This window comes from Trachypithecus francoisi, unplaced genomic scaffold (genome assembly GCF_009764315.1).
Source record: "Trachypithecus francoisi isolate TF-2019V2 unplaced genomic scaffold, Tfra_2.0 Lachesis_group12, whole genome shotgun sequence".
Classification (NCBI taxonomy): domain Eukaryota; kingdom Metazoa; phylum Chordata; class Mammalia; order Primates; family Cercopithecidae; genus Trachypithecus; species Trachypithecus francoisi.
This window is the reverse complement of record NW_022681457.1, coordinates 7,971,914-7,984,399: the sequence shown is the minus strand read 5'-3', so window position 1 is coordinate 7,984,399 and position 12,486 is coordinate 7,971,914. Positions and strand designations below refer to the sequence as shown.

Here is a 12,486-nt window from a genome sequence, read left to right as displayed (position 1 = left end):
AGATAGATGTCAGTGACAGAGTTAGCTTTATTCCATCACTGACTTCAAATTATAAAATCAATGTAAATATCTAAATGCAGGGGATTCTTTCAATCATTCTCAGCACTTTGACCCCACAGAGACAGTTTTTTTTGTTTTGTTTTGTTTTTTGTTTTTTGATTTTTTTTTGCACGGACTCTGATGAAGCAAGCATTTGAGGTAAAAATGATTATAAGTTTGCTCTGACATAAGAGTACAAGTTACGTCGTTAGCGATGATGGAGCCATTCTTCTTCTACCCATTATTATTAAATGATTCTTTTATTTTAAACACCACACACTGTATATATGTGTTGTGTAGTAAAAGTCCAAAGAAAAGTGCACTTGTGCATCCCTTATCCTGTCCAACCTTCCGTCCGTCCCCATGGCTCAATGGGGAATCACTGTTGAGGGTTCCATGGCAAGTCAGTGCAATCCTTTAGTGTATTCATACATCGTTATGAGACTTTAGAAAAAATTATTTGATGAATGGCTTTTTTTTGTTTGTTTGTTTGGCATGTTTTTTGAGACAGGGTCTCACTCTTATCACCCGCCTGGAGTGTAGAGGCACATTGCAACCTCTGGCTCTCAGGTTCAAATGAGTCTTAGGCTTCAGCCAACTGAGTAGCTGCAGTTACAGATGCGTGCTACACTCCTGGCTAATTACAGTATTATTAGTACAGATGGGGTTTCCCCGTGTTGGCCAGGCTGGTCTCGTACTCTTGGCCTCAATTGATCCTCCCGCCACGGCCTCCCAAAGTGCTGGGATTTCAGGTGTGAGTCCCGCTCCCAGCCTGATGAATGTTTTGTTACGGTATTTTGTCCAGCAAGTTCTGAAAATTTTCATGTTTCCAAGGTAGAAAACAAGATAGCTTGCCTTTTAAATCCTCCTTGGAACTTTCTCTGAATGAAGACACGTGAGCCCTTAACAGTTCTGTTTCGTTTCTTTTTGTTGTTTGTTTATTTTTTTTTTTTTTAGATGGAGTTTCATCTTGTCGCCCAGGCTGGAGTGCAGTGGCATGATTTCAGCTCACTGCAACTTCCGCCTCCCAGGTTCAAGTGATTTTCCTGCCTCAGTCTCCCAAGTAGCTGGGATTATAGGCATGCGCCACCATTCCCAGCTAATTTTGTATTCTTACTAGAGACAGGGTTTGTCCCTGTTGATCAGGCTGGTCTGGAACTCCCGACATCAGGTTATCCACCCATTTCAGCCTTCCAAAGTGCTGAGATTATAGCCATGAGCCACCACGTTCGGCCTTTTTTTTTTAAAAAAAAAAGAAATTTTATTTTTGAGTTGGTCTCCCTCTCATTTTTTTGAGATGGTCCAGCCCAGGCTGGAGTGCAGTGGCATGATCTCGGCTTACTGCAACCTCTGCCTTTCATGTTCAAGCGCTTCTCCTGCCTCAGCCTCTAGAGTAGCCAGGACTACAGGAGCCCGCCACCACACCCAGCTAATCTTTATATTTTTAGTAGAGACAAGGTTTCAACATATTGACCAGGCTGGTCTCCGAACTCCTGACCAAAAGTGATCCGCCCACCTTGACCTCGCAAAGTCCTGGGACTACAGGTGTGAACCACTTCACCCATCCCCTTTTAACTAACTTTTTTTTTTTTTTTTTTTTGAGACGGAGTCTCGCTCTGTTGCCCAGGCTGGAGTGCAGTGGCCGGATCTCAGCTCACTGCAAGCTCCGCCTCCCGGGTTTACGCCATTCTCTCACCTCAGCCTCCCGAGTAGCTGGGACTACAGGCGCCCGCCACCTCGCCCGGCTAATTTTTTGTATTTTTTTTAGTAGAGACGGGGTTTCACCGTGTTAGCCAGGATGGTCTTGATCTCCTGACCTCGTGATCCGCCCGTCTCAGCCTCCCAAAGTACTGGGATTACAGGCTTGAGCCACCACGCCCGGCTACTAACTTTTAATTTACATAATGATTTCTGATTTTGAACGCATGTATTGAGTTTTTCCATTTAGTTACTGTATTTTTAGCCTAAGAGTCTCTGTGTAGTTCTTCATAATTTATGTATGTTGGTTGGCCTTCTCCTTTTCTTCATGCATTGCTTTTGTGATTTCTTGAAGTTGTATCTTAATTCAATGAGCTTCCAACTTTTTGGGGGTTGGAGGTGACGAGATCTCACTCTGTCCCCCAGGCTGGAGTGCAGTGGTGTGATATTTGTTCACTTCAACCACTTCACTTCAGTCTCAAGCAGTCCTCCCACCTCAGCCTGGCGAGTGGCTGTGGATGTGTCCTCTCCAGGTTTTTGCTTATAATCTCTGAACTGAAGTTAATTTAAGTGTGTGTGGATGTGATTTGAAGTATGTGCAGAAGTGCATTAATGGATAAGCCTTTTTTTTTTTTTAAGGCGGAGTCTCTCTTTATCACTAGGCTGGAGTGCAGTGGAGCTGTCTCAGCTCACTGCAACCTCCTCCTCCCAGGTTCAAGCGATTCTCCTGCCTCAGCCTCCCGAGTAGCTGGGACTACAGGCGCGTGCCACCATATCCAGCTAATTTTTGTATTTTTAGTAGAGAGGGTTTTCACCATGTTTGCCAGGATGGTCTCTATCTCCTGACCTCATGATCCACCCACCTCAGCCTCCCAAAGTGCTGGGATTACAGGTGTGAGCCACCCGCACCCGGCTTTTTATATTTATTTTTTATTTTTTGAGGCAGAGTCTCACTCTGTTGTGAGGCTGGAGTGCTGTGGCACCATCTCAGATCACTGCAGCCTCCCAGGTTCAAGTGATTCTCCTGCCTCAGCCTCCTGAGTAGCTGGGACTACAGGCATGTGCCACCACACCCTGCTAATTTTTGTGTATTTTATATTTTCTTATTTTTTTGAGACAAAGTCTCACTCTTGTCCCCCAGGCTGGAGTGTGATGGTGCAATCTCAGCTCACTGCAACCTCTGCCTCCCAGGTTTAAGCGATTCTCCTGCCTCAGCCCCCCGAATAGCTGGGATTACAGGTGCCTGCCACCACGCTAATTTTTGTATTTTTAGTAGAAACGGGGTTTGACCATGTTGGCCAGGCTGGTCTGGAACTCCTGACTTCGGGTGATCCACCCACCTCAGCCTCCCAAAGTGAGCCACGGTGCCCGGCTTTTTTTTTTTTTTTTTTTGAGACAGAGTCTCACTTTGTCAACAGGGTAGAGCGCTGTGGCACCATCTCAGCTCATTCCAACCTCCACCTCCCGAGTTCAAGCGATTCTCCTGTCTCAGCCTCCCGAATAGCTGGGACTACAGGCACGCGACCATGCCCAGCTAATTTTTGTATTTTTGTTAGAGACGAGATTTCACCATGTTGGCCAGAATGGTCTCTATTTCTTGACCTTATGATCCGCCTACCTCAGCCTTCCAAAGTGCTGGGATTACAGGCGTGACCTAGCACGTACGGCCAAGCCCAGGGTTTATGTAGAAAAGACATCATTTGCAATATATATACTTTTTTTTGTTTGGTTAGAAAGAGTGTCACACTGTTGCCCAGGCGGCATTGCAGTGGTGTGATCTTGGCTTAGGGCAACCTCCGCTTCCAGAGTTCAAGCAATTTTCTTTCCTCAGCTTCCTGAATCACTGGGATTACAGGCACCCCCCCCCCCCACCATTCCCAGCCAGTTTTTTAATTTTTAGTAGATACAGAGTTTCGTCGTGTTGGAGAGGTTGGTCTCGAACTCCTGACCTTAAGTGATCCATCCACCTTGGTCTCCCAAAGTGATGGGATTACAGGTGTGAGCCAATATGCCTGGATTTATTAATATATATATAGATACACATATCTATATGTGTATATATAGGTGTGTGTGTATATATATATATATATATTTTTTTTTTCAGATGGAGTCTTACTCTGTAGCCCAAGCTGAAGTGCAGTGGCATGATCTTGGCTCACTGCAAACTTTGCCTCTGGTTATCAAGTTATTCTCCTGGCTGAGCCTCCCAAGTAACTGGGACTAGAGGTGTGTACCACCACACCTGGGTTTTTTATTTTTATTTTTTGTATTTTTAGTAGAGACGGAGTTTCCCCATGTTGTCCTGGGTGGTCTCAAACTCCTGAGCTCAGACGATCCACCTGCCTCAGCCTCCCAAAGTGCGGTGATTTTAGGTGTGAGCCACTGTGCCAGGCCATATGTTTTTTATATTGTCCATAAAACTGAGACGTCCACAGTGACTTAGGGGATTTTAAAATCTATCCTGAAAAAGTACAAGAAAACGCAACTATACAGAAAAATTGTTCAAAATACCTTAATGTGGATTTGTCAGAACACAGTCTTGGATCAATCAATACTTATTTTCTCTTTTCTATTTCCTGTGAAGGTGCTAACTCCGTCCTCCATGTTTTGTTGAAATGTGTTTTTCATTTTAGGGACGCGTGACTTTCAGGGATGTGGCTATAGAATTCTCACTGGCGGAGTGGAAATGCCTGGACCCTGTGCAGAGGGCTTTATACACGGCCGTGATGTTGGAGAACTACAGGAACCTGGAGTTTGTGGGTGAGGAAAATGTCCCTCTAGACATGAGGAATCTGTCCTTGTCTATCTTGGCTCTTCCTGGTTTTGTATTCTCTTGTGATGTTGCCCCGTCCATGCTTTTGATGTACATGTCATTGTTTTCTGCAGTGATGACCCTCCTATCTGTCATGGATAGCTTCTTAGAGCTGTCTGTTTTTACATAAAAACAGAAAATTCATGAACACTTTGACTAATACAATTGAACATCATCCTGGCAGAGATGTCCCTGGAAGCCCTGAGCAGAATTGTCAGCGTGGCCCAGGATACGAGATAGAAAGCATGACACTGACTGACAAGTGTTTCCAGCTGTGGTTCTGGTTTTGTTTTCTTTTCTTTGTTTGTTTTGAGACAGAGTCTCCCTCTGTTGAACAGGCTGGAGTGCAGTGTCATGATCTCAGCTTGTTGCAACCTCTGCCTCCTGGGTTCAAGCAATTCTTGTACCTCAGACTCTCAAACTAACTAGAATTACAGGCACCTGCCTCCATACCTGGCCGATTTTTGTATTTTTAGTAGACATAGGGTATCACCATATTGGCCAGGCTGGTCTTGAACTCCTGGCCTCAAGCAATTTGCCTGCCTCAGCCTCCAAGTGTTGGGATTACAGGCGTGAGTCACCACACTTGGCCTTTCGTTCTGGTTTTTGAGAACCATCACAGAAGCATCTCTCGCTGGCACTGTGACAGTGTTCATCACATAAACTAATGATGATTTTCTCTAAGCAGCAGTCACTGCTATAGACAATTCCTCCTAGGGAGGACATCATTCAGGCTTACTGCCTCATACATATGAGGCTCTTGACTGAAGTCTTTTTTTTTTTTGACACAGAATTTTGCTCTTGTTACCCAGACTGGAGTGCAATGTCATGATCTCCACTCACTGCCACCTCTGCCTCCTGGGTTCAAGCAATTCTGCTGCCTCAGCCTCCCGAATAATTGGGATTACAGGTACCCACCACCATGCCTGGCTAATTTTTTTTTGTTTTGTTTGTTTTGTTTTGTTTTTTGTTTTTTGTTTTTTTTTTTTTTTGAGGCGGAGTCTTGCTCTGTTGCCCAGGCTGGAGTGCAGTGGCCGGATCTCAGCTCACTGCAAGCTTCGCCTCCCAGGTTCCCGCCATTCTCCTGCCTCAGCCTCCCAAGTAGCTGGGACTACAGGCGCCCGCCACCTCGCCCGGCTAGTTTTTTTTTTTGTATTTTTAGTAGAGACGGGGTTTCACTGTGTTCGCCAGGATGGTCTCGATCTCCTGACCTTGTGATCCGCCCGTCTCGGCCTCCCAAAGTGCTGGGATTACAGGCTTGAGCCACCGCGCCCGGCCCAATTTTTGTATTTTTAGTAGAGACAGGGTGTTTCTAAACTTTGAAGATCACATTTGGGAAGTTTAAGTATTGCTTTTTGTGTAATATTTACACACTTCAATATTAACTATTATTTACCATCTGTACTTAATTAGAAACCTATTGGTCTTTATGTTTTTTAGGTAGCTTTTTAAAATTCATGATGGAGTTCTCAGCAACTGGGCACAGTAATACCGGAGAAGGGTTCCACACAGGGGCATTGGAAAGACATAAAAGTCATCCCATTGGAGATTTTTGCTTCCCAGAAATCAAAAAAGATATTCATCACTTTGAGTTTCAGTGGCAAGAAGTTGAAAGAAATGGCCATGAAGCACCTATGACAGAAACCAAAGAGTTGACTGGTAGTACAGACTGACATGATCAAAGGCCTGCTGGAAACAAGTCTATTAAAGATCAGCTTGGATCAAGCTTTCATTCGCATCTGCCTGAACTGCACATATTTCCGACCGAAGGGAAAATTAGTAACCAAGTGGACAAGTCTATCAGTGGTGCTTCCTCAGCTTCAGCATCCCAAATAATTTCTTGTAGGCTCAAAACCCATATTTCTAATAAGTATGGGAAGAATTTCCTCCATTCTTCATTATCCACACAAATACAGGAAGTACGCATGAGAGAAAAACCTTGCCAATATAATGAGTGTGGCAAAGCGTTTAATTATAGCTCACTCTTAAGGAGCCATCACATAACCCATTCAAGAGAGAAACAATATAAATGTGATGTCTGTGGCAAGATCTTTAATCAGAAGCGATATCTTGCATGTCATCGTAGATGTCACACTGGTGAGAAAACTTACAAGTGTAATGATTGTGGGAAGACCTTCAGTCAAACATCATCTTTTACATGCCATCGTAGACTTCATACTGGACAGAAACCTTACAAGTGTAGTGAATGTGGCAAGACATTCAGTTGGAAGTCATCCCTTAGATGCCATCGTAGACTTCATACTGGAGAGAAACCTTACAAGTGTAAGGAGTGTGGCAACACCTTCAGTCAGATGTCATCCCTTACATGCCATCGTAGACTTCATACTGGAGAGAAACCTTACAAGTGTAATGAGTGCAGCAAGACCTTCATTCAGAAGTCATCCCTATATGCCATTGTAGACTCCATACTGGAGAGAAACCTTACAAGTGTAATGAGTGTGGCAAGACCTTCAGTCAGAAGACAACCTTGGCCGGGCGCGGTGGCTCAAGCCTGTAATCCCAGCACTTTGGGAGGCCGAGACGGGCGGATCACGAGGTCAGGAGATCGAGACCCTCCTGGCGAACACTGTGAAACCCCATCTCTACTAAAAAATACAAAAAACTAGCCGGGCGAGGTGGCGGGCGTCTGTAGTCCCAGCTACTCGGGAGGCTGAGGCAGGAGAATGGCGTGAACCCGGGAGGCGGAGCTTGCAGTGAGCTGAGATCCGGCCACTGCACTCCAGCCCCGGCGACAGAGCAAGACTCCGTCTCAAAAAAAAAAAAAAAAAAAAAAAAGAAGACAACTCTTACATGCCATCTTAGACTTCATACTGGAGAGAAACCTTACAAGTGTAATGAGTGTGGCACGACGTTCAGTGAGAAGTCATCCCTTAGATGCCATCATAGACTTCATACTGGAGAGAACCTTACAAGTGTAATGAATGTGGCAAGACCTTCCGTCGAAATTCAGGCCTTGTAATTCATAAGGCAATTCATAGTGAAGAGAAACCTTACAAGTGTAATGAGTGTGGCAAGACCTTCCGTCAGAAGTCATACCTTCAATGTCATCATAGACTTCATACTGGAGAGAAACTTTACACATGTAATGAATGTGGCAAGGTTTTTAGTAGAAGACAAAACTTTGCACATCATCATAGACTTCATACTGGAGAGAAACCTTACAAATGTGAGGAATGTGACAAAGTTTACACTCGCAGATCACAGCTTGAAACACATAGGATAAGTTCGTAATGGAGAGAGATCATACAAATGTAAGGTTTGTGACAAGGCTTTCTGGAAAAAGTCATGCCTTGTACACCATAAGAGAGTTCATACTGGGGAGAAACCGTACAAGTGTAATAAATATGGCAAGACCTTCAATCAGAAGTCAAATCTTCAATGTCATCATACACTTCATACTGGAGAGAAACTTTACACATGTAATGAATGTGGCAAGGTTTTTGGTAGAAAAGCACACCTTGCGCGTCATCATAGAATTCATACTGGAGAGAAACCTTACAAATATGAAGAATGTGACAAAGTTTTCAGTCGCAAATCACACCTTGAAAGACATAAGAGAATTCATACTGGAGAAAAACCGTACAAAGGTAAGGTTTGTGACAAGGCTTTCCGGAGTGATTCATGCCTTGCACAGCATCAGAGAGTTCATACTGGAGAGAAACCTTACAAGTGTAATGAATGTGGCAAGGCTTTTAATCAAAGAGCACACCTTGCACAACATCAGAGAGTTCATACTGGAGAGAAACCTTACAAGTGTAATGAGTGTGACAGAGCCTTTAGTGGGAAGTCAACACTCATTCACCATCAAGCCATCCATGGTGTAGGGAAACTTTACAAATGTAATGATTCTCACAAAGTCCTCAATAATGCTACGACCATTGCAAATCATTAGAGAATCCATAAAGAAGAGAGATCTTGTGAAGGGGGCCACCCGTTCCACACCTGTGGGTGTTTCTTGTCAGGTGGGACTAGAGACTGAGAAAAATAAGACACAGAGACAAAGTATAGAGGAAGAAAAGTGGGCCCAGGGGACTGACGATCAGTATACGGAGGACCCGTGCTGGCACCAGTCTCTGAGTTCCCTCAGTATTTATTGATCACTATCTCTACCATCTCGGTGAGGGGGATGTGGCAGGACTATAGGGTAATGGTGGGGAGAGGGTCAGCAGGAAAATGTGAGCAAAGGACTCTGCGTCAGAAATCTTAAGTTTAAGGAAAGGTGCTGTGCCTCGATGTGCACGTAGGCCAGATTTATGTTTGACTTTACATAAACATCTCAGTGCAGTAAACAATATTGCCGCCAGCATGTCTCACCTCCAGCCATAAGGAGGTTTTATCCTATCTCAGCAAATAAAATGTATGATCGAGTTTTACACTGAGACATTCCATTCCCAGGAAGGAGCAGGAGACAGACGCCTTTCTCTTATCTCCACTGCAAAGAGGCCTTCCTCTCACTCATCCTTCTCAGCACAGACCGTTTATGGGTGTCGGGCTGGGGGACGGTCAGGTTTTTCCCCTTCCATGAGGCCATATCTTAGGCTGTCTCACTGTGGAGAAACCTTGGAGAATACCCAGACTTTTGGGCAGAGGTCCCTGCAGCCTTCTGTAGTGCATTGTGTCCCTGGGTACTTGAGACTGGAGAATGGCGATGACTTTTACCAAGCATGCTGCCTGCAAACACTTTTTTTTTTTTTTTTTTGAGACGGAGTCTCGCTCTGTGGCCCAGGCTGGAGTATAGTGGCCGGATCTCAGCTCACTGCAAGCTCCGCCTCCCGGGTTCACGCCATTCTCCTGCCTCAGCCTCCCGAGTAGCTGGGACTACAGGCGTCCGCCACCTCGCCCAGCTAGTTTTTTGTATTTTTTAGTAAGAGACGGGTTTTCACCGTGTTAGCCAGGATGGTCTTGATCTCCTGACCTCGTGATCCACCCGTTTTGGCCTCCCAAAATGCTGGGATTACAGGCTTGAGCCACCGCGCCCGGCCTGCAAACACATTTTTAACAAAGCATATCCTGCACAGCCCTAAATCCATTAAACCTTGAGTCAATACAGCACATGATTTTGCGAGCACAGGGTTAGGGCTAGGGTTACAGATTAATAGCATCTCAAGGCAGAAGAGTTTTTCTTAGTACAGATCAAAATGAAGTTTCTTAGGTCTTCCTTTTTCTACATAGACACAGTAACAGTCAGATCTATCTTTCACCCACAATCTGAAAAGTGTAATAAATGTGGCAAATTTTTCAGACATCGTTCATAACTTATAGTTCATCAGCGAACTCATACTGGAGAGAAACCTTACAAATGTCATGACTAGCAAGGTCTTCAGTCAAGCTTCATCCTACGCAAAACAGGAGAATTCATTCAGGAGAGAAACCTCACAAGTGTGATGATTGTGGCAAAGCCTTTACTTCCCATTCACAAATCATTAGGCATCAGAGAATCCATACTGGACAGAAATCTTGCAAATGTCATAAGGGCGGCAAGGTCTTCAGTCCGGGTACTCCATGCAGAACATCAGAAAATTCATTTTTGAGATAATTGTTCCAAATGAATATAGAAAATCATAAAGCTTTAATTGACATTAGAGTCAACTCCGCATTGACTTGAGTTTGAGTTGACTTAACATTGAGTTCAAACATTGACACGAAAAGTGTTAATGTGAAGAAGAATGGGCCAGGTGCGGTGGCTCATGCCTGTAATCCCAGCACTTTGGGAGGCCAAGGCAGGTAAATCACTTGAGGTCAGCAGCCTGGCCAACAGCCTTGAGCCACTTTACCCAGCCTGGTTTCAATTTTTATTTTTTGAGATAGAGTCTTGCTCTTGTCGCCCAGGCTGTAGTGCAATGACATGATCTCAGCTCACTGGAACCTCTGCCTCCTGCATTCAAGCAATTATCCTGCCTCAGCCTCCTGTATAGCTGGGATTAGTGGTGTGCGCCAACACCATGCTAATTTTTGTATTTTTATTTAATTTATATTTAATTTTATCTTTGTTTTGAGATAGAGTCTCGCTCTTGTCACCCAGGCTGGAGTGTGGTGTGACCTCACTGCAAGCTTTGCCTCCTGGATTCAAGCAATTGTCCTGCCTCAGCCTCCTGAGTAGCTGGGATGACAGGCGCCTGCCACCATGCCTCGCTAATTTTTGTATTTTTGGTAGGGAGTTTCTCTATATTGGTCAGGCTGGTCTCAAACTCCTGACCCCAGCTGATCCACCTGCCTCGGCCTCCCAAAGTGGAAGGATTACAGGCATGAGCCACTGCGACTGACTTTTTTTTTTTTTTTTTTTTTGAGCCTGTTTTGCAGCCTTTACAAAAATCAGGGTTTTCCCACAAGCTCACGAAGATTTTCACATGAGGGACTTCTGACCATTTGTGTTGGTGTTGCTGTTGGCAGTAAAGGTCAAGCAGGAATATGGTAATAACATTCAAACTTCCCACCTTTGGCCATGATCCTACCTTTCTAGTTGATATTTTGGCCAAACTCAGTTACTTGGGAGGCTGAGGCAGGAGAATCAGTTGAACCCAAGAGGTGGAGGTTGCAGTGAGCCGAGATTGCACCATTGTACTCCAGCCTGGACAAAACAAAGTCTTAAAAAAAAAAAAGTCATGCCTTTTCTCCTCCTCTTGTGGTGTGTGCTTGACTCGTCTTCTCGCCAGGTCTTCTCACAAGACTTTCAGGAGTAAGTGAGTCCTGACCAAGAAACAAAACCAAATTGTTCCATTTCCTAGTGGATTTGCATGAAAACTGGTAATAAGGTCACAATTATGTTACCATATCAAGCTGAAAATGTCACCACTGTCTGGAGAGTTGGACATGTTTCATTGGGAATATATTTTTTATCTCTGAATCTGTCATGAATGCTTTTGTTGGCTGGGTTCGGTAATATGTGAAACACTTCATTTCAAAAAAAAGTCAAGTGAAGTAATTCAATAGAGTACCTTACTCTTTGTTTTGTTTTTTTTGAGATGGAGACTCCACTATGTTCCGTGGATCACACCTGTGGTCCATGCACCTTGGGAGACTGAGGTGGGAGGATTGCTTGAGACCGAGTCTCCTGGGAATCTTCTCGTCTCTTCTAACCCATTTCATGACAGACCCTTGGACTCTACATTGTCATCTACCTGTGACCCGGAAGCCCCCCAATTCCAGTTATTCCACCTGTCCACAGCGAACCAGTATATATCTTACATGTTTTGGTTGATGTATTATGTCTCCCTAAAATGTGTAAAAGCAAACTGCAGGCTGAACACCTTGAGCACACGTCGTCAGGACCTCCTGAGGCTGCACCACGGGGGCATTTTTAACCTTGGCAGAATAGATTTCTAAATTGATTGAGACCCAGTAGATACTTCACAAACCCATGAACACAGAAAAAATCAAGAGAGAACAGGAAAAAAACTAGATGTATTGGAAAGCACAAAATCAGGTCCAAAATGTGAACTCCTTCGTATTTATTCAACATAAGGAAATGCTCTTCAACTTTGTGTGGAAGATGGATTACTAATATTTGATTGAAATAAAAACCCATTCTATGTAATGTTAGCCAATTTAAACCGGCAAATAGTGATCAATTATATGCATGCATGAAACTTCCTAATATTTCACTTAGTATTGCTGTTACTGCGTTCTTGGAGTAGGAGCTCAGTCTGTCAGATACATTACAGGCGAGTGGTGTCTCTCCATAGTTGGGCTTAGGTCTCTGTGTTGCATGAGTGGATAAACTGTTAAGCAGGAACCTAGGAGAGCTAGGATGACAAAGTTCATGTCCATTAAAACTAGCAAGACATATCCCTTACTGCTCATGCATGAGTCACGGTTATAAGATGTTTGCGGTTAAGGAAAGCAGCTTAATGATACCTGTAAGGACAAACTCCTACAGAAACACGATGTCCAGACGACCCAATAGCCCATGACAATGT

The 12,486-nt window shown here is 44.2% G+C and overlaps 3 protein-coding genes across 6 annotated transcripts in view; 2 read left to right on the top strand and 1 right to left on the bottom strand.

Moving 5' to 3' along the window:
* LOC117093612 (zinc finger protein 813-like) overlaps positions 1-12,486 on the bottom strand; it is a 361,257-nt gene that overhangs the window by 60,697 nt on the left and 288,074 nt on the right. The gene's annotated exons all lie outside the window — the stretch shown is intronic.
* The window catches only part of LOC117093616 (zinc finger protein 28), a 47,813-nt gene that overhangs the window by 875 nt on the left and 34,452 nt on the right, over positions 1-12,486 (top strand). The gene's annotated exons all lie outside the window — the stretch shown is intronic.
* The window catches only part of LOC117093650 (zinc finger protein 813-like), a 20,421-nt gene extending 7,935 nt beyond the window's left edge, over positions 1-12,486 (top strand). Inside the window, 7 exon segments of the mRNA XM_033229077.1 lie at positions 4,371-4,497; positions 5,990-6,955; positions 6,958-7,040; positions 7,347-7,473; positions 7,476-7,792; positions 7,794-8,157; positions 11,533-12,486. Of these exon segments, the coding sequence (XP_033084968.1) occupies positions 4,371-4,497; positions 5,990-6,955; positions 6,958-7,040; positions 7,347-7,473; positions 7,476-7,792; positions 7,794-8,157; positions 11,533-11,768 (2,220 nt within the window). The 3' untranslated portion in view covers positions 11,769-12,486.